This window comes from Melitaea cinxia, chromosome 20 (assembly GCF_905220565.1).
Source record: "Melitaea cinxia chromosome 20, ilMelCinx1.1, whole genome shotgun sequence".
NCBI lineage: Eukaryota > Metazoa > Arthropoda > Insecta > Lepidoptera > Nymphalidae > Melitaea > Melitaea cinxia.
Genome location: NC_059413.1, coordinates 13,565,917 through 13,593,576, shown reverse-complemented (window position 1 = coordinate 13,593,576; position 27,660 = coordinate 13,565,917). Strand labels below are relative to the sequence as shown.

Here is a 27,660-nt window from a genome sequence, read left to right as displayed (position 1 = left end):
TCTTTCTCTGCGCATGCTCAAGTATCGATTCAAGATTTTTAACAATAAAAATATGAATCGGAACATTTGGTTTTCTTAAAAGTACCTAATATTATTAAATAAATAACTATAACATACACACATGGTTAGCGTGTACCGTGTGAGTACTCTACACCAGCAATAGCGGGTTCAATTCATACTCCGGATAGCCATTTGTTTGTGTACAATATTTCTATCTATTCTTTTTATCTGTCCTTGTGGGTCTTCCCACTATGCCTCGGAGAGTACGTTAAGTATTATAGACATATGTCAGCGATCGTTACTCATAGCAGTGATTATATCCGCCAACCCATAGTGGAGCAGCGTTTTAAATTAAGTTCCGATCTTTCTCCTAGGTGGCGAAAGAGGCCTATACTCAGCAGTGCCAATGGATTTTATTAGTTACATAATGCTTGTGTAGTAAATAAGAGACGCTGATATAAGTACATTTTTTTGACTAATCTACTTATAAATAGTGGAAATCGAACCAAAAACCCCTGGGGCAGAATCATAGTGGGTCACTACACACTGCACCTAATCAATTCATAATATTGACGACATTCAAACATTTTGGTAATTCCCTAGCTTAATACACTTTTATATATAAGAATAAAGCCATAAATTTAGTATTAATTTACTTCTTCTAGCTTTGTTTCAGAAGATGACAAATTTCATTTAATATTACCAAAAATTTTACTTGATTTGATACATTACGAACAACTAAAAACCTATTATACTGGTTTTATTATAAAATTACGATAAATAAATACAGTCAAATTGTATTTACCAAACATCATTCAAGTGGGCCTATAATCGACATGTAATCGGTCTTTAAGCGATTATTTACAAACTATATAACTATATAGTCTATGAAAAACACTTGTCTATGATGAAATTTCACAGACTATCAAAATATAAAATATTTGCACGGCAGCCATATTGTCGTATATATTTTGTGAAGGATTTTGCAGAAGACTTCTGATCTTTTAGTAGAAAAATATCTTGTAAACAATTTTCAACGTGATTATAATCTAAATAATGGATTCATTGGTCGGTTACGGAAGCGACGATGAAGTTGAGTCTGACCGCTACGTCCAACAGCCATCGGTAAGTTTTCCATTTCATGAAACTAAATTAGATTTATTTATTTATACATGAAGGCCGGGAACAAGTATAACTAAATTAAAAAGAGATCAATAGTTATTCTAGCAAATTATAAGTGATATTTGTTGACATGTTTACTCATTGTAACTAACATCAAGTCTAAATTAAATGGCTTAAGTTTCAAAAACAATATGGTGGTATTTTTGGGCAGTGACGTAATATTGTTTACTGATTAATTTGTCAATAGTAAACAGATATACAGACATTATCTAGAATCTCATTATAAACTACTTAGAGTTTTTATTTTCTTAATAATATTTATATTATTAGAAATTATTAATCTCTTTCTCTGCTTGACAATAGACTCAAATTTTAGGTGAGCAACGGCGGACGAAGGAAAGAACAGGACGTCAACTACGAGAGCGTAAACATGGACATGAGCGAGGTGGGTTGCTAATGTGTTTATACGATACTTAGTTCTAGGTACATAAGCACTGTTGGAATAATTAGCGATCATATAGTCGGTTAGAACGTTATATATGTATTGTTTTGAATAGCTAACATTATATAAGTGTTACAAATTAAAAGATTGAGAAGCATGTGGTAATTTTAGATATAATTTCATTCAACAAAATATATGGTGTATTTTTCTTAACTATCTTTGATATAAATTACTATGTCTGAGACAAAGTATTTTTAATTAAATATATATATTTTGGCCATCAAGTTTCAAATGTGAGTTGCAATTAGTTAAAAAAAGCAACTAAAACATTGGTTTTACTGTAGACTAATAAATAATAATAATAGTTAATAGCAAGTTATACTTACTAATTAAATATATTTTGTGTATATCTATTGAGATATTGAGTAGTAAACGTATTGCTAAGGGATTAAACTATGTTTATCTTGTAAAGAATATGCTTTAAAGGTTGTAAACATATTCAAGGAAAGAAGTCTAAGAATTATTTCAAACACATCTTAAAAATAATCTTTTAATTTGTACCCTGAATTTACTACGCTGTTTACACTCGGACCAGTGAAGTTTCGCTATAATCACGTAATGCTTAGTGTTGTACGTAAGATAAATATTAATTGCATTTACAATGGGATTTATTATATGTGTCGTTAAAATTATCACAGAGAAATAGTTTGAAAGTATTTACATTTAAAGAAGCAATATATAAGTTAACAAAAGAAAAAAACTTTTTTTTCGACGATGATATTAACACTTTTATTATTTTATATGTTACCCATTTGTAAATTGACACAAAACAAAAGTCAAATACCTCCGCTGCGGTGTCAAGATGAGCGACTGACGTGGCCCTTCCCTTACGACTAGCATGTGAGTACGTAGTTTTAAGACAGATAAACAATGTATTGGATGAAAACAAATCGATAATTTCTGTAATTTAATTTAAACTGATGTGAAAAGGTAGTATAAGTTTTTTTTTTAATATAAAATTTTACACGGGTTGGAAGGTTCTTCATAATAACATTTTTTTGTATTTACAAACAGTCACAAAATAAATTCTTTAACTCTTTTTCTAATACAAATTCTATGGATTTTTTTTAATTGGATTATAATGGTGATTAAATAGATAATAAGCCTAAGTGTAAAATTAAAATATGAGCTAAGTGTATAATTTTTACTATATCATACTAGCTGTGACCGGCAGATTTATTTGCGGTCATCAATCAAATTGAAATACAGCCTGTATTTTAAGTTGAACAAGTCGCACATCTGTGCAAAATTTCATTAAAATTGTTCCAGTAGTTTCAGGAGATTAGCCCGGACCAACACTGTGATACGAGATTTACATATACTGAAATAGTAGCAATGCTGATACTATATATAAAATAAATATTTGCAATGTACGCGCAAAATAATGTGTTTGTTTACGACATCACATTAGAAACCTCTAGAAAGGTGTTCCTCTACTATATTATTCATGTATTATACATATAAACCTCCCTCTAGAATCAATCTATTTACTAAAGGAAACCGTATCAAAATCCATTGTGTAGTTTTAGAGATCTAAGTATACAGACAGCAGGGAGCGACTTTGTTTTATACTAAGTAATGATATATTGAAGACAGGAAATTATAAAATATTTGATTGGTTTATAAATGTTAAAAAAAAGGCTAATATATTTAATTTGAATTTGAGTAAAGCTTAAGCAAATATATAGTAGAGGAGACAATTGATATTTTATAATCCTTTTGTGTAGACTGTAGAGGATGAATTTTCATTGTCGATGATTTTAATAAATTTTATGGAAATTGCTATAAATTATGTGAATTTGTCTCTACTCAACAAATTGTCTACAATGATTAATAAACTCCACTTTACTGAGATGTGTATCGAATGTGTCTTTATGTGATATACACTAAAGTAATATATACTAGCTGTGCCAAGCGGTTTCACCCGTGTTAATTTGTAGAAAAAACTTATTAAAAATATTATAAAGCCTATATACAGCCTTGATAGCCATAAGTAAATGGACTATTTAATTTATTTATTTTATTTACTCTTTATTGTACACCACAATATGCAAATACAAAATAATAATAATACAGAAAACTTAAGAATGTGTAGTACAAGAGGCGAACTATCCAAAACAAAGAGAATTTTTCAATTCGAAACAGTACTTTCTGAGAATAGCTCAATCTAACGAAAAAATAATCTCTTCAGCTTTATAATATTAGTATCGATGATATAACCAACGTTTTTTTTTTAAATATACAACTAGTTCGGCAAACAAGCGTACGGCTCATCTCGTGGTAAGCGATTACCGTAGGTATAGACTTCTGCAACACTAGAAGCATTGCAAGTGTGTTGCTGAATCTACCATTATTTAGCTGTCATCTTCTGTAAGGACGAGTTACTTCCCCAGTTGGGCTGATCGATATTTTGAGCAGGAAATTTCCTGCTGTGCCCTGCCTCAGTTCTCAATTTATAATAATTGTGTTTGCTGGCAAACGAGAAAAACCCGACTTTAATTACATCAACAAGTAATACAACGTATGTAGACAAAAAATAGTCAAGTAAATACGCATTATCAAAGATTACTCCAAAAGTTGTAATCAGATCTCGATGAAATTTAAATGCGACCACAAGATAAACATCGGCTTTCGATTAATTTAAAAATCATCAAAATCGGTACACCCAGGAAAAAGTTATGCGGATTTTCGAGAGTTTCTCTCGATTTCTCTGGGATCCCATCATCAGATCCTGGTTTCCTTACACCACACCACCCACTTACCACACTTAGGATATCTCCTTTCCAACAAAAAATAAATTTATCAAAATCGAGAAAAGAATTAAGAGAAATATGAAGAGAAACTGAGTAACTTTTTTGAAGTCGGCTAAAAATTAAAATAAAGAACCGGTATCAAATTTGCATGTTTACTTGTTTTTATTGAACCAATAAACACATGTGGATTATTTGTCTTTATATAAACACTTTAGCTTCAGAGTTCCATACTTGCCTATTTTTTCTGATCTAAATAATAAAATAAACTCGATATTGAGCTAATTAGGCGTAAAATTAGTAGAGCTAACGATGTTAAGGAAGGGGTGTTGGTTTACATATCTCACCCTCATACAATGTGGGGTTTTTTTGTATGTATATTTTTATTGTTTTTATATTATCAGTAAGGTCTACTTTAGTTTGTACCAGTCAAGTAGATAGTTGACTAGCCCGTTGGTGCAGTTTGTAGTGGACTATTTCCTGCTCCGCGGGTTGCGGGTTCGATTCCCGCCTGAGTCTTGGTGTAATATTTGTATTTATTCATCTATATATGTATTATTTCTGTGTATAATTATATTTAAAAAAAAAGTTATATCAATCGGCTGCTATCAATAACGAGCATTAAGTAGCTTACCTTAGGAACAGACGACTGTGTGAATAAAAAAAAAGATACATATAAAGCTCTAAAAGAAGTATCATTTTTATATTTGTTTACATTCTATAATTCAGTTGAAAGTACAACACAAATCGATACTAATGAATTAACATGGCTAACAAGATATAATCGAACGACTTTTAAAGCTTATGCGGTGTAGGAAATGATGATTGCTGTTTGTCGCAGGAGTCTGGTGAGTCGGAGCCCGAGCTGCCGCCAGCGGAGCCCCAGCCGACGCGAAAGGATTCCCGGGATGACAGGAGGGGCTCTAGTGAGTTACTATTTGTATATAATTTTAAATCTTATGATTTAGAGTATTAACTCTATCCGCCTAGTTTTAAGACCTCCCATATCGTCTTCGTCCTAAGCGGAGATGCGAATTCGCTAGAAGACACCCTTACGACTAACGATCATCCCGAGCCCTCTTGAAGGGCTCCCCTTCTTTCTTCACGGTTGGGTCTCAGTATCCACCCACCCGGTGACGCTGCAAAGCCCGATAAGGCCAAACCGAAGGGCCAACAGCACTTACAATTCGAAAAAAAAAAAAATATTTTAATAGTTTTTAGCCATATTTGTTGCATTTTAGTTTTCTTTTTTTCTTTTCGGGTAAACAAGATTAAGTGAAAGCATTATTTCTAAAATGAATTTTCTTGTATTTTTCTCGTATTGTAATTTTCTCGTAGTCTGAAAAGTTTAAATCACACGTATCTCGTAGAGACAATGTTTATTTCTTCTCATGTCACATCTCTAATGACGATTTCGTCTGTTAAACCAATTTTATTGTCATTATTATCTATCACCAGCTGTGCCCGTTAATTTGAGACAATAAAGTGTACTAAAATATAACATTTCGTACCAGTAATTAGTAGGTCGTCGCTTGTATAATGTATACCAAGCGTTTTATTATCTTTATAACCCTTGTTTATTTTATTTATTCTTGTTGGTGTACAATAGAGCACGTTTCATTCATTCAAAGTTCCCGAAATTAGCGCGTTCAAATTAAATTTTAGCTTTATCACTTTAGGTAATATATGTAGCGGTAGATATGTGAGATACTTGGTAGGTCTCCCTTCCATCATCGTACAACCAGACGCTCTGCGTTACGTCACCCTTATGTTAGAGTATTAAAAATATGGATCAATTATCAAAACATTTATTTTAAGGTTTAGCAACACTATCATTTTAATATCAGTAAAATCGGTTAATTGCCAGGCCTTTGATAGCTCGTTTGTCATGGCAACACAGTTGACACTTAAGAGGGGAATGGACGTTTGCGGGGAATTATTTATTTAGTTTTGGCGGTGGTAGATCAAAAGCAGAAAGAATATATATTGACTACGAATCAGACGTAAAAGGCGGTTTCGATACTACTTAGTGGCGTTAAGTACTGATGTGTTAATTAATAAACTTTATAATAGTGCATATTGAGTTTTTTTTTTAACACTTATATGGTAGATATTCCTCCTATACGCACTAAACGATTTGCTAGTACATTCTTGATCCGTACAGCCAAAGATTGGAACTCTCTATCAGCGTTTGTGTACCTGGGATTCTTTAAGTCGCGAGTGAATAGGTTACTTCTAGGTAAGCGTGCTCCATTTTAGACCGCATTTTCACTTATCATCAGGTGAAATAGCGGTCAAACGCCAGCCTATCTATGTATAGACAAAAAAAAACTTGGTTGTCTCCACGTATCTCTGTATGAAGCAGAAGGACTTCTATATATATAAACTAGCTGACTGGCAATCGTAGTTTTGCCTATTATGAAGATTTTAGCGTTTTATGTATTTTCCAATGCCAAATTATAATAAAATAAAAATAACTTTTTTTTGTGGGTGGGCCAGATCTACCAAATATGCAAAAAAAAAATCATAACAATCGATCAAAAGCTGTTTCGGAGGAGTTAGGCCCCCAACACTGTGACACGAGAATTGTATATATTAAGATTTATTTATCTATCTATCCCATCATCTTACATCTAACATTACAGGATATTATCTTAATGCGTTAGTGTTGTCGTCGTATTAAATACATATCATATGGAGATGAAATTACAAAAATTGACATCACCTTCAATTCCATTATTTCATTTAAGAAAATAAAAAATGATTAGTAGATGTATAACTTGAATGTGTAATGTATAAATTAATGAAGATATACGTTTGTGGCAACAGACGACAGCCGCGAGCGCTCGGCGGAGAGGCGCGAGCGGCGCCGCGACCGCGAGCGGCGCTCGCCGCGCAGGGACGGCCGCGAGCGGTGAGTGGGGGCGGGGCGGGGCTGGGGGGCGTGGCCAACTGGCCGGCGCGGTTGGTACTCTGATTAGGGAACATATTCGCCAACCTGCTATGTGAGTGGGGGGCGGGGCCGGGGCGTGCCCGTGTGGGCTGCCCCGGGGCTCGGGAGCGCGGCGAACTGGCCGGCGCGGTTGCTGTCTTGAATGCCCGATAGCGATTGTTACTCTGATTAGGGGACATATTCGCTAACCTATGTGAGAGCAGCGTGGGGGATTCAACTCCGATCTTTCTCCTACGTGGAGGGAGAGGCCTGTTACAGCAGTGGTATGTCACAACCTAAATCGTAAGCTACCAATGAAACGTAACAGTAATTACATTGTCCGGAAACTTTGATTTGCCATCGATGTAGTGTAACGGCTTGAAAATGGTTGAGAAGTTTTCATATTTACGAAGAGTAAAAGAAACGATCAGTCGATACAGATACTAATATTACATACGGAGTGCCTAGTGCGAGTTGCTTAATCCGTCTCGCAATAACGGGCGTAAACTTTAACTTCATTTTATATGGGAAATTCGAAATTTCAACCTAGTTCTCGCGTTTGCCGCTAGATGGCTCTGTATCGATTGTATCGTATACTATTCTTTATCGTCTAGGCTGCACTGTTTAAATTCCCGTACAAAATAATCTTCACGTATAAACGCGTTTCTGTCATGTTTCTGTGAATAAAACTCGCACTAGGCACTCTGATGTCACAAATATGGAAGTGGTGAATCATAATAATTTATAACATTATCAAATACGTCATTGAAGTTTAAAATTTAATATAATTCGAAGAAAAAATCTTACGAACAAATAACAACCGGTCTTTTCACCGCTCGGTAGTTCTAGTATTAGATTCCATTCTTTGTTTTAAAGCAAATCTACAAATGTCGTTACGCAATGTGTCCATTTTCTGTAATTGTTTAAAAAAAGGATGAATATTCTCAAGTTTTATTGAATACCAGGGGTTTCCAAACTTATTTTTTGTCGTAGACTGCTTTCAAAATTTATCTGATTCCGGTGCACTCCCTGCAGCTACATTGGGACATTTTGGTTTGCCGCTCCATGACTTAATGGAAAAATAAATGAACTTTCCGGTTGACTTTTTTAGGCCAGCAATTCCATAACTCATTCATAAAATAAATACGGTCACTCAAGGTAACTTTGATTGGCAAGGTAACTTTGACAGTAAAATCGCAAAATTATTTTTTGTCATTTAGTGCGTAAAATTTAATTTATAAATTTTGTGTACTTAACAAACTTCGTAAGTGAACTCTGTGAAAAAAAGAAGCTTTCAGACGAAATTAATATCAAAAAACTTTGCTAAAAGTTTCGCGCGCAATTTTTGTATTTTTTTCGGTCGTAAACTTTTTAGATAACTCGAAAATTTCGCTAGTATCAAGTATGTAGGGTAGGTATGTAAAAACATAATACAACCTTTATTAATATTTTCTACGTGACATTGGCAAAGTCATCTGTGCTTACTTGGCACTATTCGAAGCCATTAACTCTAAAGAAGAAGAAGAAGAATCTTTAATATGTCTATCTTAAAAAATTTCTGTGTCAATGTTACCCATAAAGGGGTTATAACTTTGACACACAACAAATTTGCCAGTTTTTGATACATATTATGATTTTTATAGATGTCAAATAACTTGAGAGTATGAAAACCAACCTGAGAGCACATATTAAATTAACTCTTGTGTCTCATATTTAACATTGTCAAAGTTATCTAAAAAAATATAGTAATGATCTGTCAAAGTTACCCCGATTGACTGTAATCCAGGGAAATATCATGAATATATTTCCGCTGACTTTTTTTTTTCTTTTTAATCTGTATGATGTCTACATTACTGCACTTTCTTAGCCTGCTATGTAACATTAGTTCCACTACTACAGGTTGGCTGGAAGAGATCTCTCATAGAGATAAGTCCACCGTTGCTAACTAAATTTGTATACAAATAACTGTAATTTTTTTAAAAGTGCAGTATAGAATATATATAAAGCCATCTTTTCTATAATTCCATTAAGTCAAAGGAAGATATGTTTCGGCTAAAGGCTGTGGGTGTGTCCACCGTACCTACACGTTCTACTTGTGTCGTATAAATTTTCGTGGATCCCTGCTTACGAATTGTTGACCCCAATTTTTTAGTCACGCCAAAGTAGACCCCGTCGAGTCTCCCGTGGACCCTTGGGGGTTCACCTGGAGCACTTTGGGAATTAATGATTTATACTTTGAATTTTAATACTCGATTTTTGTAGTGAACAAATGTGGAGGTACAACTAATATAGAATATATGTTGTAGGCAAGGTCTTAATTTTCTTTTTTTTTTTAATAGTTTTCTCTTTCGATGATGCAATTACTGAAATTTAGATTACATTTGCGATGCTTTGCCGGAAATTTGTATTTAATGTAAAATTCGACGTTGTTTTGTTGGTGTTGAAATGATTTTAGTTTTAACGTATTTCTCAAAGACTGAAGTAAGAAATTTTAACAATGTTTTTCATTCCTCTTATCGTGCGTGATTTTATTACTCGTTCGTATTTATAGTTTTATTACGTTTCGCTGTTGCGGCGTGTCGCTAGGTGTAAGACTGCTCGGTCCGTGTGGGTTTTATTTGGCGTACAGATTGTAATAATTTATAACGTTTTGTGAGTTATGAGATTTAATGTCATTTAGGGTCCGTAAGACCGTAAAAAGCAATATTCAGTTTGTGTTTTGTTATTCTGACAACGCGTTAATGCGGCGGTCACACGTTCGATTCCCGTTTACTATTTATCCGTCCCGTTTATATTATTTGTGCTCTTGCACACACCATACTGGGCCACAGGGCTTCTAGACAATGTAAACTTATTTTGAGCAAAATAAAACAAGTTTTATTATTATTATTTTATTTACGCTTCAGCCTGTAATATCCCACTATTGGGCATAGGCCTCTTTCCCCATGTAGGAGAAGGATCAGAGCTTAATCCACCACGCTGCTCCAATGGTTGGCGGATATATTCCCCGCTATGAGTAACGATCGCTATCAGGTGTACATGATAACATCCGGGACCGACGGCTTAACGTGCTTCCGAGGCACGGTGGGGAGACCTACATTATTTATTTATTCTGAATTACCAACATATGAGTACTGCTATTAAATTTATGCAAAACTTTAACAAATTCTCATCATCCCCACTCTTTCTATCGTTAGAAGAAATCTAATCGAAATGCAATGAATGAATTACGTGTTTGACGTATAAAATGTAAGGCTTGTGTTTCACAGAGCGGAGCGAAGCCGGCGCGACGGCCCGCGACGCGGCGAGCGACCCGAGCCTAAAGTAAGGACCTTCATTTATCTATATATTAATAGGTGAAGTAAAAACTTTGTACCTCTTTTTACGAAAAATGCGCGGACGGAGGTGTGAAATTTGTCACACTTACTGTTTATATAGAAAAGGATTACAGAATGCTAAAAATTTTTTTAAATTATGCGTAAAAAATACCTTAAATCAATAAAAAAACATTACATATACATTAATGTTACATTTGTGTACACATGTATTTGACACACACGCATATATATATATATATATATATATACACATATTATATATATATATATATACATCCTGCTAATAATTAGGCGTCCCACATGGGCCGAAATGCATCTAAACTGGCGTCCACCTCCTTTAGACGTCCGCATATCGGACGCCACTTTTTTAATCGATGTCCCATTAGTCCTTTTGGCTCTAGCTACCTGTACAACAAAAATCGCCGGAAGGCAAAAAATCGTTGAGACATTTGCATTTGTATAACTAAAACTTCCGCGAAATTCCGCACCAACGGTGCAGCGCTAGTCTAGCGCGTATATCGACAGAGCGTATACTCTGCTAAAACTCTTCCGATACAACCGATTATTTGACGTCCTATTGCGACGTTGCCAAACTGACTGTATTTGAAGGTTTTGAAATATTCAATTAAGTCAAAACAAATCATTTAAAAACAGTTTGCCGAAGTTGCTACGCACGTGTCGCTGCTTATTTGACGCTCGGTTGCAATATACTGCTTAAGTAGTAAAATAAAATAAAAGTACACTTAAAAGGAAAAAGTGAGGCTTTAACGAATTTACGAATTGAATTTACATATTGAACGGAAAAGTGACACTATTTTGTCATAAAAATAAAAATATTTCTATAAGTTAATATACATTATCTATACTTTTTTGCATGCACATGGAAGCCAGGCTGGGTAGTAGTCTTTGAATTTGAAAAAATAAAGGTTCTGTTACATTTAATACATTTTTGCAATGATTTTTTATTTGGTTACTGAGCGCCCCTACTGAAGATTTGTGTTTTTTGTTTAGTGACGGTTTGGTCATGGACGTCGAATATGTAGTGGTTCGAATAGTAGGTATACAGGTTTACGACGTCCGTATATAAGGTAAGGGCTACGCAATACGTAACACATATACGGACGTTAGTTTGACGCATACTGTTATTAAGGATACGAAGTTTTTTTTGCAGCTGTTCTGGCTTTTGACCCAATCCAGGCTACACGCAATGCCGTCAAAAAACTTTGGGACACTTTTAGACAATGAAAGTTTTAGAATTGCTCTCGGTCTCCGGTTGGGAGCTCCACTGTGCTTTGAACACAGATCTCCGTGCGGAAAAGAGGTCGATTCTTTCGGACTACACGGCCTTTCCTGTAACAAGAGTTCAGGTAGGTTTTCCCGCCACGGTTCCCTAAACGATACCATAAAAAAGCTCTTGCTACCATCGACGTTCCTGCTCTTATCGAGCCTACTGGAATTAGTCGCAATGATGGCAAGAGACCTGATGGATTGACGTTGGTTCCCTGGGAAAGGGGACGGGCGCTTTTGTGGGACGCAACCTGCGTTGACACACTTGCTCCTTCTCATGTCAGGGAAACAGCCTTAAAAGCGGGAGCCACAGCGGAAAAAGCTGAAACGACTAAACGGCACAAGTATTCGTCATTAATTTCAAATTACATCTTTGTGCCATTTGCAGTCGAAACACTTGGACCTTGGAGTAGCAGTGCTAAATTATTTTTTAAATGAGATAACTCCTCGCCTTATTGCCTCCACTGGTGACAAGAGGGCTGGTGCATTTTTTTGCCCAAAGAATCGGCATAGCGATTCAAGGAGAAAATGCTGTCAGCATTCTTGACACGATTCCACGCGGACATGATTTATAACAAAACTATCTGTAAATATTTAGTTCTTAAGTTGTGAATTATAAATATGTATAATGTTTAATAAACTATTGTTATCCACTTAAAAAAAAAATTAGAAACCTACTTAAAAGATATACTTTATATTTTATAAGTAAATATTGTTTGACGACGTTTAAATTTGCCAGACGACGACTTAGGTAAATCATTCTAGTGAAATAGAGTTAAGTAGTTAGACTATTTAGTCTGTATAAAAAATATTTTAGCCATGAGACATTTTTATATTGAAAATGATAATAATATGTTGTTTGTAAAAGCAGGTGGCACAACTATTTGTGGCTATAAAACTTAATTAACCTATAAGATTCGTCAGCGAAGAAGAAAAAATAATATCCTCGTATTCTTGGATACCCAGTTACCCATGTTCTAAAATTACTTGAAATCCGTTTAGCTGTTTTGGCGTGATGAAGACACAACGACACATACAAACATATAAAAAAAATGTTCGATTCAGTAACCTGTATTCATAGACCGTATCACTTTTTTTAAATATCTTCAATGTACAGAAAGTATCCGTGCCAGGATAAGGGAACATTATTTATTATTATTCTTTGAGTCAAAGAATACTTATAACAAATGGATACAACGATAAATAATTATTTATTATATTATTATTCTGATGATGTGCTACGTCGTCAATAATTAAAATGTTAAAAGCCTAAATAAAATATATGTTGCAGCTTATTAAGAGAGCTATTATAAGATGAAAAATTGGAGGTGTTCCTATGACCATTACATGTTAAAATTTCAACGAGCGTAATAGAATTATTTCTTAAGTTAACGATAGATGATCACACCTACTAGAAAACTGGCAACGTCGCATTTCAGCTTACTTCTCACTCATTTCATCATTACTTATATAGGACGCTAAATAATCGGTGCATTAAGTGAGGCTATATGGATATATGGAGGAAGCAATAACATAAGTATCATGAAAGGGGTTCATAAATGGTTGGGCACAACTGTAAGCAGAATATTCTCAAAAAAGAAATTTAAAGAAATTGATATAACCCACGGAATTTAAAATGAAAAAAATAAGCAACATTCGCAGAAAAAACATATAAAATGTAAGCATAACTGAGGGACGTCGTAATAACGCAGTTCGTGCTTGACGCCAAAAATGTATCGGGATGTATATATATATATATATATATATATATATATATATATATATATATATATATATATATATATATTATTTTTTGTTTATTTGTGTGTGGTCAAATTAAGAATAGAATATATATTATTGTCGAATTTCGACCACTGGACGACAACTAGTATACAATATATATGTCTATAACACACACACGGTCGTCTGTTCCTACGGTAAGCAACTTAATGCTTGTGTTACAGGCAATAGCCGAATGATATACCGACATAGTTATTGTTTTGAGACATGTACATAGAAATAATACATACATAAATATATAGATACAGATTACACCCAGACTCAAGCGGGAATCGAACATAACCCGTGCAGAAAGCACTACAGACTGCACCAACGGGCTATCATAAATATGTTTTAAATAAACTGGTGTCTCCCATGGATTTCAACGTGTTAAAACAAGTTTATATTAAATTTGGTATTGTCTTGCAAAATAATACCATTTGAAAATATTATTTCAGAAAACATTTAGTTAAAATATATTCAAATGACGTTATATTATTCCAGATGCCAGCCCTCATGGACCTGAAGCCACACAGCGACGCGCCGCACGACACCCGCGACGCCGCTTCGCCCCGGTATTGCGAATTATTATTTTTACCAAAGAACTGGCAAACTGAACGTTGCAAAATTTAAAATTTTCCTTATCATATTCATAAAAGTATAATTATCGTGTTTTCTATTTCAAGCAATCTATACTAATATTATTAAGCTGAGAGTTTGTTTGTTTGTTTGTTTGAACGGGTAATCTCAGGAACTACTGGTCCGATTTGAAAAATTCCTTCAGTGCTAGGTAGTCCATTTATTATTGTATATCATCACGCTAAGACCAGTAGGAGCGGAGCACCAATGAAAGTTTCAAAATCGGGTTTTTTTCCTTTTGAGAACTTCCCCAATTAGTCCTAAGAAACTGTTCCACGCGGACGAAATCGCGGGCAGAAGCTAATTGTTCTATATATAGCTATCGCTGATAAAAATATGTACCAGATATCTTTTGATTCTAAGTGACTCACCGCGTTGGTTAGTTAAATCTCAAATTATTATTAATATGGTAGGTCCATAGTGACGGTGTAAATTTATAAACAGTCATATACAGTAAATATTCACACGAGGCAGAAGTGTAACTTCAGAAAAGTAGCCAAAGAGAGATGTTATTCACCGAGAATCTCTACATATAAATAAAATTGAAGTGTCTGTCTGTGATTTCAAAATAACTGGGGTTTTTAAATGCATACAGTTATTTATACTATACTAAAACAAACAAACGATTTTAAAATTTTCGTCTGTCTTTCTGTTTGGCCGGATCTTCGGATTGACTGAACCGATTTTTAAAGGACTTTCACTACAAAATAAAAGAGGTTGTGGAGCAACATATAGGCGATTCTTTATACCGAAATTAATGCGAAAGTAGAATTTACGCGGGAAAAACAGTATTTATCGCGAATTAATGATTCGAATTGAAAAAATTATTTTGTATCCATTGACCAAAGAAGGCTAAAAAGGTTATTTTTTCCTTCAAACTAACGCGAGCAATTTCTATATCGTGACGCCTTTTCGTTTCATCGAGTTTCAAATGACGACTATTCTAAGGAAGTTACTCTTCGAAAAGTAACGATTATTATTCAACACCTACAAGAAAACTGTCAAAAGTTAATTTTAAATCGGCAAGTCTTATATAAATTGTTTTGTGTTATAAGGTTCGTGGACCGCGATCGGCGTGACAGAGACAGGGAGCGTGAGCGTGAACGTGAACGTGAACGTGAAAGAGATAGAGAGGGGCGGCACGGCAGATCGGAGGAGAGACGGTAAGCGTGTCTTACGTGTTTGCTTCAGCCATTAATATCCCACTATTGGACATAGGCCTCTTTCCCCATGAGAAGAAGGATCAGAGATTAATCCACCTCTCTGCTAATGCGGGTTGGTGGATATATTCCCTGTAGAAGGTCGATGTTAGACGGATAGAAAACACTTGTGGTGAGGATATATTTATTTGAGAACGGATAGAAGCTTTGACAAATGACTTAAACATTAACGTGCCGATCGCAACGACGGTTACTGGACGACTACAATAACGACTTACCATATACCTTACACTATTATTTACATTTTACCAACATACAAATTTGAACCACATTACAGATTATATTGTACATGGGTCATAGATAATATTGCGTCGCTTACATTCCCTATTAGGAGTAAAGACGACAAGAATAGACCATCCAAACGAAAAATCGAACCTGCGATCGTCGGTGTGTGTCACACGGGGTACGCACCACTACACCAGAGAAGAGAGAAGATTTTAGATTTATAAATGGAGAAAGACGCCCAGACCCAGTAGTGAGATGTTACAGGCTGAATCGGAATTGTGATGAGTGTTTTGTTAAAAAATTTAACACAATACATGTTTAATTAATTAATCTTGAGTATTGTATTCATAAGTACAATCTATAAATGTATTAAATTATGCAGCTATGAAATAATGTTTATACCATGTCTGTTGTATGCCCTGAATGTTATTTAACGTTACCTTTGAATATGTTTTCAGTTCTGGCCGAGATCGCCTATCGGAGCGTTCCAGGTCTCGTGGTGCGGCCTTCCCGCCGCCCCATTCAGTGTTAGTACTTATTACACATTGATTAATACAATATAATTCTGATATATGGGTTTCCTCATGGATGTATGAATTCTAAACGAATTCTATCGCGTTTTTCTTTTTTTTTACACCAATGTTTTTAATTGCCAGTATTAATACAGTATTAAATCGTTTGTCAAGTCGCATGGTAAATTTATTATAGTCATTGAGTATTATGTAGCTTAAATATATACAGGTATATAATATTCATATTTGATTACTTTTATATTTCTTATAACTTTATTTTTGGGAGACGAGTTTACATACTTTGTGATGACGTTAATATAGTTTATTAAGTATTTAATTATGTTTTCACAGATCGAATGATAGGCGAGGCTCTCCACCATCAGGAGATTACAGACCGTCCTCATATAAAGTTAACAAAAAGCTTGAAGTTATGGAAAAAATGGGTATGTGTTTATATAATTCACAATAATAATATTCTATGAGGAAAGAATACCTTCCAATACGCAGTTCCTTAGTTGTATTCGTCAGTTACTAATAATTTTAATTTTTCACGAAAGGTCATGCTTAAATAAAATAAAAATAAATAAAATAAAATAAAAATCATTTATTTCGACCTTAAAGATCATATTTGTTAGTAACATATATAAGAAAAACACTAGTCTAATGTTAGTAAACTTAAAACTACCTTAATCTATATCTTATATCTAATACAGCCCTGATTTGTCAGCACGTGAACCATACGGCAGTGGTTCAGGTACTGACAATCCAGTCTGTCAGCAAATGCCCTCAGGATGCCACTGGGACTATCCCTAACCCTGCGCACCAGGGATGTGCACCGCTTGCGCATGGTCGAGTGAAAACAATCAACATGCGCATCAGCGAACACACCCGACGCACTGCAGCATCGAGGCAGTCCCATCAGCATCCTGAAAGCATTATTGTACTGAACGCGCAGAGCATTGTACTGTTTCTGCGTAAAATCGATCCACAGGCTGCTTGTGTAAAATGAAGTACAGTAAGCTCTAAAGAGCGTTACTTTAACCGGGGTGGAACAACGAACAAACCTGCGAGCTATCATGTTCGCCCTAACCGACAATGCTCTGCGCTCTCTCTCGATATCAGCATCGTCTTTCAAGTCAAAGGTTACCACATGACCAAGATATTTAAATTGCGACACCCTCTTTAACGGCGTACCATATAATTTAATGGGTGGTACAATTGATGGTAATGCTTTTCCCTTGGCCTGAAAGACCATACATTCGCTTTTTTTCACATTATAAATAAGGCCGTGACTGTGAGCATAGTTTTCACATATGCTCAACAGTTTCGCTAAGCCACAAACAGAAGCACTCAGCAACACCATGTCGTCAGCGTAACTGATGTTGCTAAGACATACTCCGTCAATGTGACAACCGACATGTGTGCCACTGAGCTCCTCCATGAGGGCATTGACATATAAGTTGAAGAGCTTAGGGGAGGTTAGGCCTCCCTGTCTAACTCCGCACTCCAACCTATATGGCTGCGCATAAGATTCGGACCATCGCACAACATTGACCTGGTTACGGTACCAATATTTGAAGATTCTGGTTGCTTCTTCAGGCAGTCCAGTATTTTTCAATTTCTGCCATAGGATATCGTAACTTACCAGGTCAAAAGCCTTACTAAGGTCGAGAAAACAGGCATATACAGATGTACGTCTAACCGAATAGTACTTAACAGTCTGCTTCAGACATAGTATGGCCGACTCAGTTGATAAACCTGGCCTGAAACCAAACTGATTATCATGTAAGCTTATATATTTATCAAGGTGGACGCTAAGCAAACTGTCAAGAACCTTCGCAACAACCGTGGCTAGTGAGATAGGCCTGTAATTGGATTTATCAGACACATCCCCCGTTCTGTTCTTCACAATTGGCACCACCACAGTTCTCATCAGCGCTGAAGGCAAGTACGAGTGTGCCATGCACAAGTTATAAAACATGGCAAGCACTCCGGGCAGATGAGGACCCGCATATCTTAGATGTTCAATACTCAGACCGTCATGGCCAGGAGACTTGCCACGGGACATAGAGGCTATAGCATTATTGACATCCATTGCTGTAAATCGGATTTCAATCTCCTGACCACCCGTACAATCATCTCTTCCAAGCTGTGATGGTCCCAACGGTGACGTCACCGCAAAATGGTCTTTGAACATGTCCGCTATAATACTATGGTCATTAATACCCTCAACGCTCACTGGTAAGCCAGGTCTACCATTTAATTTATTGGTAGATTTCCAAAAGTTCTTAAAGTCATTGTTCGAATGCTGCGTAGCCGCAATGTCCATTTTAATTTGCTCGCTGTGGTTTTGACACCAGCGTAAGCGTGACTTAAATACATTGCGACTACGCCGCATTTCCTCATATACTTCTCCACTATCTGGTTTACCCCACCAAACCCACATTAAAAATTTAGATCTGGCCTCCCCGTGAGCATCGCGCACATATCTGTTCCACCCAACCACCGGCCGCCCCCCGCCACGCAATCTTACAGTGTTGGATTCCGTTGCGGCTACCGTCAAAATATCTATAATTTCGCCATATAATTTATCGATAAGTAAAGTGTGATCGGTAGACTCGCAAGTAAAATCACTACAAGAACGAAAATCTTCGGGGAAATCGATTGATCTCAATTTTTCATGACATAATTTCGTGTATAATAAAATATCCTCCGGTTTTCTATTTCCCCACAGAATCTCGTTTACAACTTTATATGTACTCGTATACTTCGGTTTAACAATATCCAAATTACATTTAATTATTAAAGGGCAATGGTCAGACCACAACACATCGTACTTTACACTAACATTCAAAATAGACGATACCGCAGATTTCGTGGTTATACAGTGATCTAGCCACCTTTTCGACCCGTGGGCTTCACTAACAAATGTGTATGTGTCCGCGCTCACTCCTAAAAACTGTACATCTATACATGACCAGTTTTGTTCGTCACAGAAACACGTCAACTCTTCATAAAAGCGTTCGTTTGGATGCGCGTTAAAGTCGCCGAGTATATAGACACATTCTATATTAATATTATCAATAATAGCACTCACCGAGCTGAGGCAGTCCGTAAACTCCGCGAGATTTACCACTGTATCCGTCGGCATATATACGCTAAACACTAGGATGGACCTATCACCCAGCACTATTTTTATCGCACATATTCGCGGATTATCACAGTTTATTACTGACACATTTTGAAATACACTTTTATTCCACAATAACGCTACACCTCCGTAAGGTCGACCGCAGACCATGCCCGCCGCCGTATCTATCGCAGAGGTGCCCGTACTGCCGAAACGGTCATCAATCTCGCTAAGAAACTGAATATCGTGTGGAAATAACCACGTTTCTTGAAGCGCAATAACATCCGATGACTGACACAACTGCCTCACATGCTCAGCTGATCGTTTTATACTCTTACAATTAAAACTGACAAAAGTACACGGGAAAATTTTATCTATTACCATTTGGGGTCGGGCCGATTACGGTATTCACTGTACCGTTCGTTCCAGAGCTATGGTTGCGCTTGAAGTTGACGAAGCGCCTAAAAATCACACCTTGGGGCCAAAGCGTTTTATCTAAGAAAATATCTATTTTCCGCTCTGATACAAAAAATTTGTAAGCGTTGTAGTCCTTGTTTTCTTTACTAAAGGAAATCTTTTCGAGTATTATCTTTTCTCTCGTTTTATCGTAAACGTATTGCACAATATCGTTTTCCGTCGTGTCCCGATGAATCATCGTTATAAATATGGGCACTTTTCGATCTGCCGCTTTAAAATTACTTTCTTCGTTGGAGACACCCGCGGCTCCCGTATAACGGTATCTCGTTTGTTTCTGGCCTCGTCGCACCACTCTCCACTCCCCCTCCGCGCTCGCTACTTCGGCGAACGACCGCGCAATTGCACCCGCTGCCTGTTTCGACGCTGCCCCCGAGCTGGCTGGCGGGCTGGCTCGTGGCTCGGTCGGCGCGGGCGTCGGCGATGATGCAATACTCGGCCGGCCCGCACCCGCTACCGCACCGATTACTTGTTCCGCGACGCGCGCTCCTTCACCAGCTGAGACAACGCTGCCGACCGTTACTTGAGATTTATAATTACCCTCCATAAAATTTATACATCTGTAATTCAGATTACAATCTTTCGGAGATGACGGTTCCTCGTTAAGATGTTGACTTTGATTCGTAATAATCGTATCATCGAATTGCGACAATCCAATCGGACCACTGTCCCGATATGCTCCTCTTCGCATATTCACCTTTACCGCCGAAAAGGGCGGCGACGTTTGCTTAAAATGTTGGCACTCCCGGTCGACGGTTACGTATGAAGACTTGATATTTTTAATGTCAGCCTGCACAACAGCCAGATCCTTCAGTAGTTTAGATACGTCCAGGTGATCAAATGTAATCGGAGGCAATTTATCTAAATCTCTCGCCACGAAAATTGGCAAAACGTCAGGTTCGGTGACCTTAAAAAGGCCGATTATATCGTTCATGGAGCGATTTTCTTTGCCTTTACCCTTCCTCGTAGTTTTGCGCTGATCCGCCGGTAGGGAATTCACGAGCAAGTTTTTTGCATCCTCAATTTGTTCCGATGAGAACGTAGAAGCACATATTCTAACAATGCTGTCCTCATCTGCTACAGACAGCTTGTTTTGCACGTATGCTAATAACTCGCTAATAACTATATTACAACTATTACACTTTAACGTCATTTTCGAAACTTGTAACGCCGCCGCCTTAACGGTTTCACTGTAATCACGTGTGACACGACCGTCTCGAGACGCAGCGCGCGCGCAACTGAAACTTAAAGATCTTATCAAAAAAGCACGTCAATTTAAACAAAGTCAAATTTAAATATGTCAATAACTAGCAGTTCGAAATAATTCAGTTAATCTAATAATTCAATTCAATTCATAAAACTGCAATTTTTGATCAATGTTTCTTTATGACGTTATCACGTAAAATTTTCGTCCGTTAACAGACTTTACATACAACCTATTTTTACCACGTAAAACGTGATCTAAAGCACCCAAAGAAATTGTGCCATTTGAACTAACGCAGTTACGATTCAATAATCCTATATATTTGTAATTTTTAATCAGTCAAAACCAAAATCAAAAATCACTTTATTCAAATAGGCTTCAAGTAGAGTCGAGTCTTCATTGTACACTTTCAAATTATATTCGTCTTAATTAAATTAATTTTAATTGAAAGTGTTGTGAGTTTTATAAAGGATGCCAAAGTTCTTCAAGTTGTATTTTTGTGTCACCATCATCATCATCACTTCAGTCGCAGTCCACTGCTGCTGTCGCAGTCTTGTATAGGCCTCCACAAGTTCGCGCCAAAAAACGGCCTGAACTCATGTGTGTTGCCCATAGTCACCACGCTGGGCAGGCGGGTTGGTGACCGCAGGGCTGGCTTTGTCGCACCGAAGACGTCTTCGGCCTGTGTATTTCAAAGCCAGCAGTTGGATGGTTATCCCGCCATCGCACGGTGTGTCGTTTAGCTAAGCTAGGTGGACAAAATTCATGACACGATTTCTAGGAAATAACATTGAAATAATAATAAAGACACTCCAAATCACACGATTCCAGTATTTTTTTTTATTTAAAATTCCAGAGTGATGAGTCATAGGGGTTGGAATTCGTAGTAAGCCGTAAGTTCAAGTGCATTACATAAGTCAGTCGCATTCTCGCTATACTTTCGTTAATACGTTTTTGTGATTGCTTTTAATTTTGTAGAAGTTTGTTGTGATGGATTTTATTTTCGAGGGTAAGTACTATATTCTTTCGTATAAATTAAGTTCAATATCGTCTACATTTATGCTATATAATTTTTTGAAAAATAATGAAAATTTTGCATTATTTTTTCTTTGTTTTCTAACTTTAAACGATCCGGAGAGGCATGTTCCCGCTAGTTTCCGGGCTAAATTTTAGATATATTATACGACTAACCTTTATCTTTATAGTGTAGTTTATTTTAGTCAGCACACTAGAGTACAACATATTTTTTTTAATTTTTTTTCAGAAAAGGTCCAGTCTGTTTCAAGAAAGGATTTTTTTGAAGAGTGGCTGAAGCACACGAAAGATGAAAGAAACTCGCGTCTTTTTGAATTTATTTCACAAAGATTTAACTTTGGTGATATCTCCGAAGACTGTCAGAGAGAAATAAAAATAAAAATAGCCAGTTTCTCGAACAAAATTGCTGCCAAATGGTTGGCCGCAGGAAAGTCAATGGAGCGATTTTTAAATTCAAATGAAAGTTGGATAAATGCTGAGGACATAGAGTTTAGCATACGCACTATCCAGCCAAGACCGTCTACATCATTTCAAGATGTGAGTCCAGCCGGAAGGCCTCGAAAAGACTTTGAGGATTCATCATTTAAGACGAAGAAACGTAGAGTTGAGGATCTCGTACATTCGCGAAGTGTCGGTGAATTGGTGACGGCTGCAGAAGTAGCTGTGCGCTCTACTGGGCAAAGAAACGTTGCTAATGTGATAAGAGACATCGGTGAAAGCACTGAAAATATTAATTTAATTAAATATCGCAAACCAGTGGAGTCAAGAAAGTTGAGTTGCAATGAGGCGTTAGCCTACTATATTGATGCTAAATCAACAACACATTCATATAAGCAGACAAGGAAGTGGTCTATGAAGGCAGGACATCATGTGTTTCCATCATACTATAGTTTACGTAAGTCAAAACAAGCCTGTTATCCTCCAGAGGAGCACATTGTTGTGACAGAAACTCGTGCTGAAATTAATATACAAGCATTATTAAATAAAACTGTTCAGCGCTTAATAGAAGCTCAGAGTGAAGTCATAAACAGTGTGCTCCCAACTAATTCGTCATTTACACTTGTGAGCAAATGGGGAGGTGATGGAAGTTCTGGTCATAGTACCTACAAACAGAGATTTGAGAACGACGAAGATACTGACGAATTTCTATTTGTTTTTTCATTAGTGCCCCTTAGATTGCATGATGGTCACAATATTATTTGGCAAAATCCTCGGCCATCATCCACCATCTATTGTCGCCCAATTAAATTCATATTCGCTAAGGAGACGACTGAATTAACTGTAAGAGAAACCAACGTACTGTTAGGAGACATTGACCATCTGTTTCCTACAGTCATTAACTTTGCTGATTCTCAAATCTCTGTTAAGCATGAACTTTTGTTGACAATGACGGATGGGAAGGTATGTAATGCCTTGACTGAAACACATTCGTCACAAAAATGTTACATATGTGGTGCTACACCAAAAATGATGAATGACGATAACAGGAATTTTGACAGCAAACAAGAACATTTTGGCTTTGGTTTGTCAACACTTCATGCTTGGATTCGTTGTTTCGAATGCTTGCTGCACATAAGTTATAAGCTCGATATAAAAAAATGGCAAGCTAGAAGCAACGAAGATAAGACTAGTGTGAAGTTGCGCTCAGAAGATATAAAACGTAAATTTAAAAGTGAAATGGGACTAATTGTAGACAAAACAAAGCCAGGATTCGGGTCCACGAATGATGGAAACACAGCTCGTCGGTTTTTTGGGAATCCCGAGTTGAGTGCTCAGATCACGGGATTAGATGTTAATATCATCAAACATTTTGATGTTCTTTTGAGGACATTGTCTTCTGGTTTCGAGATAAATTTAGTTGAGTTCAACAATTATTGTCTAGAAACCAGAAGGCTGTATCTCAGTCTCTATTCTTGGTACAATATGCCGGCCACAGTACACAAGATACTGATCCACAGTACTGAGGTTATTAAAGCTGCTTTGCTTCCAATTGGGCAGCTATCAGAAGAAACCCAGGAAGCACGGAACAAAGATTTCCGTAGGTTTCGGGAACATCATACCAGGAAACGGTCACGTATTTCCACGAATAGAGACCTATTGAACATGTTGATAATAACATCTGACCCTTTGATTAATAGCCTCCGAGAGATTCCTAAAAAGAAATCAAATAAGTTATGTCCTGAGGTATTAAAACTTTTAGTATCTCCCAGCACTTCTAAGCCACGGACTAGGTCTGCCTCATTAACGTCAAATGAGGATGATTATTTATTAGAGGATTCCTCTGAAGATTCCGATTAATTTTTATATTTGTAAATAAATTTATTATAATTTGTACCTTTTTTTTTAATTTTTATATCTATTTTTCAATGTATATATACATTATAATGTTTATATAAATATATATTTAAGTTTCTTCTTTTTGTATATATTTTAATCATAAGAGTATTTAAGGTCAGCTAAGATTATTTTAGTGTATGTTGCCATTAGTTTTTAAGATTTAGATAAGGGAAAAATAATAAAATATATATTTTTATATTTTCGTCTTTTTTTTTTGTTTTTAATATATCATCACTCCGAAACAGTCATTATATTAATATATCAAGGCAGTACTACACAAAAGTGGCGAAAAATAATTTTGTCCACCTAGCTTGTTCTACTCGACACACTGTGCATCGGTCGGCTTTGTAAGTTCCAAGGTGGTAGTGGAACTGTTCTATCCCTCAGTCGCCTCTTACGACACCCACCACGGCACCGGTATTTTTGTGTATTCACGCTAAATATTGCCCTCAGGTTTACAAATCAAGACACCGGATGGATCAATGGCCACCGCCCAGCAGTTGCGTGCAGCGGCTGGTGACGGCCTTCCCGCCTACTGCAACCCCGGGGCTCTCAACTCTTCAAAGATACTCGATCAGGTATAATACATTTAAGTTAAATATGGTAAAAAACAATATTGTCTACAATTTTATGTATTGATAAAAAAGTAAATTTTGGACTAAAAGACGTATCTGTTTCCATTGTTATAGTGTTGAGATTTTGATATATTCCTGTAACAGACTGACGCCGAGTTGCACGAAAATAAATTAAAATTTAAGTAGTGATTAAACTAATTTAATCGCAAGAATTGTATGAAATTGTTGTGATTAAATTAGTTTAATCTCTACTTAAATTTTAATTTTGTTTCGTGCAACTCGGCGTTAATATTACAATTTAACAAGCTTGATCTATTGTTAACTAAAATGAGTTCTGAAGCATGCAGTTTTTTTCATTTTTTTTTTTAAATATTGAATACAAAATAAAGGAGAATGGGACTTTTGGGCCAAAATGTAATGAGTAGAGATATTGTTTAAAAAATTGGTCATATTTTTTTATTTTAAAATATAAAATATCAGCTCAATTCTGAATCTAGAAGCGGAGAAAATTGAGAAAGATAGTTTTCATCAAATTATTTGGGTATCGATTCAACTATAATCGATTACAGAATTCAAAAAAAAAGGTTTGCACTAGTTAATTAATTCAAGATATTTAGATGCACAATTAAAGCTGTAAACAATAAAGTGCATTTAAATAAAGTTACATTAATATGGACAATATCAATTAATATCTGATAAACCAAAATGATTATCGATTTCATATCGATTTAAAATAAATCATATTTTTAATGACAGCTTTGAAAGCTGACTAACCAAGTGACTAACAATAATACTGTGTCCGTCACTCGTTTCGTGTTTACTGTTTTCCGATGCATTCTGAGTCCATTCCTGATATTTATTTATGGTTTTAAGTGTATATCAATATTCGTAGTGAGTTTTCAAACAGTCTTCACTAAATATAACAAATATTAATGTTACAAGAACTTAGTGATCGCGTTTTTTTATAGACATTGTAACATAACCTCACTTTTACAAAAAGTCTAATAACTCCACTCTCAGATAGCCAAAATATAGATAATTTTCAGTGAGGAAGCAATAAGCCTAAATGCATTAATTGATACCATTTTCATTTCATTACATTTTGGCCCAAGAATGTATGAAATCGTATCATTCTCCTTTACATAACTACTTTAATTTATAGATGTTTATTAATTCACAACTAGCATAAGCTCTAGGTATCATTAAGGATAATAATATTTAAAAATGTGTACGTTTAAAGGTACAAAAGCGCAAGTTGCTATGGTCAAACAAAGAAAAGAAAGTGGCAGAAGCTGAAGCGGCCAAGTGGAGCGGTGCGCGGTTCGCGCAGGACTCGGACGGGAAACAGGTGTCAAAGTTCATGAGACTGATGGGAATCAAGGACCCCTGTAAGTGCACAAGTGTTTATTATAAAAAGATCCAATTATCTTTACACACAACAATCACATACCCAATTGTAAAGCCTTGTAATAAATGGCTCACAAGGAACATCTCAAAATAACGGCTTATAAAACCCTTTAAAGTAATGTTGCAAAATCATCAATCAATCAAAAACGTCTTATACGCTTTACAACCACGTCTTACAATAACGTTTTATAACCACGTCAAAAATAATGCAGCAAAGAAAACACATTACAACAACGCCTTATTATAAAGTCTCACAGAAAACACCTCGCAACAAAACCTAACCTGACCCAACTATAAAACCTCACAACATCTGTATTAACAAAGCCTCATAGAAATGCTTTACAATTAAACATTTGACATTTACACTTAAACAACTCATATTAATCCTCTTAATAAAAACTTTAAACTTTGCCTCTTTACATAAACAAAGTGATAATATTCGTTATTATTTTGTCTTCTAGCTGCCGTTATCACAGAAACCGTCGACTCCACAGTGGACCCTAATAAGAAGCAAGAGGAACTGTTCCAAGCAATGCAAGCACAGTACGAAGTGGCCCGAGCGACCACGCACACTATGAGAGGTGTCGGTCTTGGCTTCCAACGGGGCAACTTCTGAAAACTGGAAAGTTGATACTAGCTAGTAGGAACAACTGCTAGATACTTTACCTGAAGAAAAGCTTAAGGCTCAGTGAAACGATAAATATATTCTAAACGTGACTGTAAAATGTGCACGCTTTCATTTTTTATAAGTGAACTTTTAAGCAATATTTTCCAAAGGTGCAAGATTTTAGTGGAACAGTTTTAGTGCATAGTGAAAAGTCCCTATTAGATTAATTTTCTACTGTGTATGTTTGGAACACATAAAGTATTTTCTTACTTCATTGCTGTATGCCTGTGGTCTAATTAATTTACAAATTAATTAAGTGATAAGAGCTAATTACATCTGTACCAAAATATCGACAATTTTTCATTGTGTATGCATTATTAATTCTTTTTCTTTTATGTTTATTTACATTGTAACTCTATCAAACTGTTCTAAACAAATTAATGATAAACACCACAAAGACTATTATGTTAATTGTGTAATTATGTAATATGGTGTTTTCATTTGTTATATAGTGTTTGGAGATATAGGGCAATTTATAAATTACGTCATACATTAGGGTGGGTAGGGGATTGACATAGTGTGACA

The 27,660-nt window shown here is 36.0% G+C and overlaps 1 protein-coding gene across 1 annotated transcript; it reads left to right on the top strand.

Moving 5' to 3' along the window:
• The first annotated feature begins 938 nt into the window (after positions 1-938).
• On the top strand, positions 939-27,554 carry LOC123663299 (arginine/serine-rich coiled-coil protein 2). Its single transcript, XM_045597988.1, has 12 exons — positions 939-1,161; positions 1,499-1,567; positions 5,216-5,300; positions 7,204-7,288; positions 10,561-10,630; positions 14,215-14,285; positions 15,405-15,512; positions 16,253-16,321; positions 16,658-16,749; positions 24,940-25,064; positions 26,302-26,449; positions 26,930-27,554. Exons 1-12 carry the CDS (start codon positions 1,057-1,059, stop codon positions 27,082-27,084), a joined length of 1,182 nt encoding a protein of 393 aa, XP_045453944.1. The 5' UTR covers positions 939-1,056; the 3' UTR covers positions 27,085-27,554.
• The last annotated feature ends 106 nt before the right edge of the window (positions 27,555-27,660 follow it).

What these genes read in the sequence shown, in the direction of transcription:
- LOC123663299 (XM_045597988.1), top strand. Translation starts at nt 1,057, where the DNA reads ATGGATTCATTGGTCGGTTACGGAAGCGACGATGAAGTTGAGTCTGAC. An exon ending in GGATGACAGGAGGGGCTCTA is followed by an intron (nt 5,301 to 7,203) that starts GTGAGTTACTAT and finishes TTGTGGCAACAG; the next exon opens with ACGACAGCCGCGAGCGCTCG. An exon ending in CGCAGGGACGGCCGCGAGCG is followed by an intron (nt 7,289 to 10,560) that starts GTGAGTGGGGGC and finishes ATAAAATGTAAG; the next exon opens with GCTTGTGTTTCACAGAGCGG.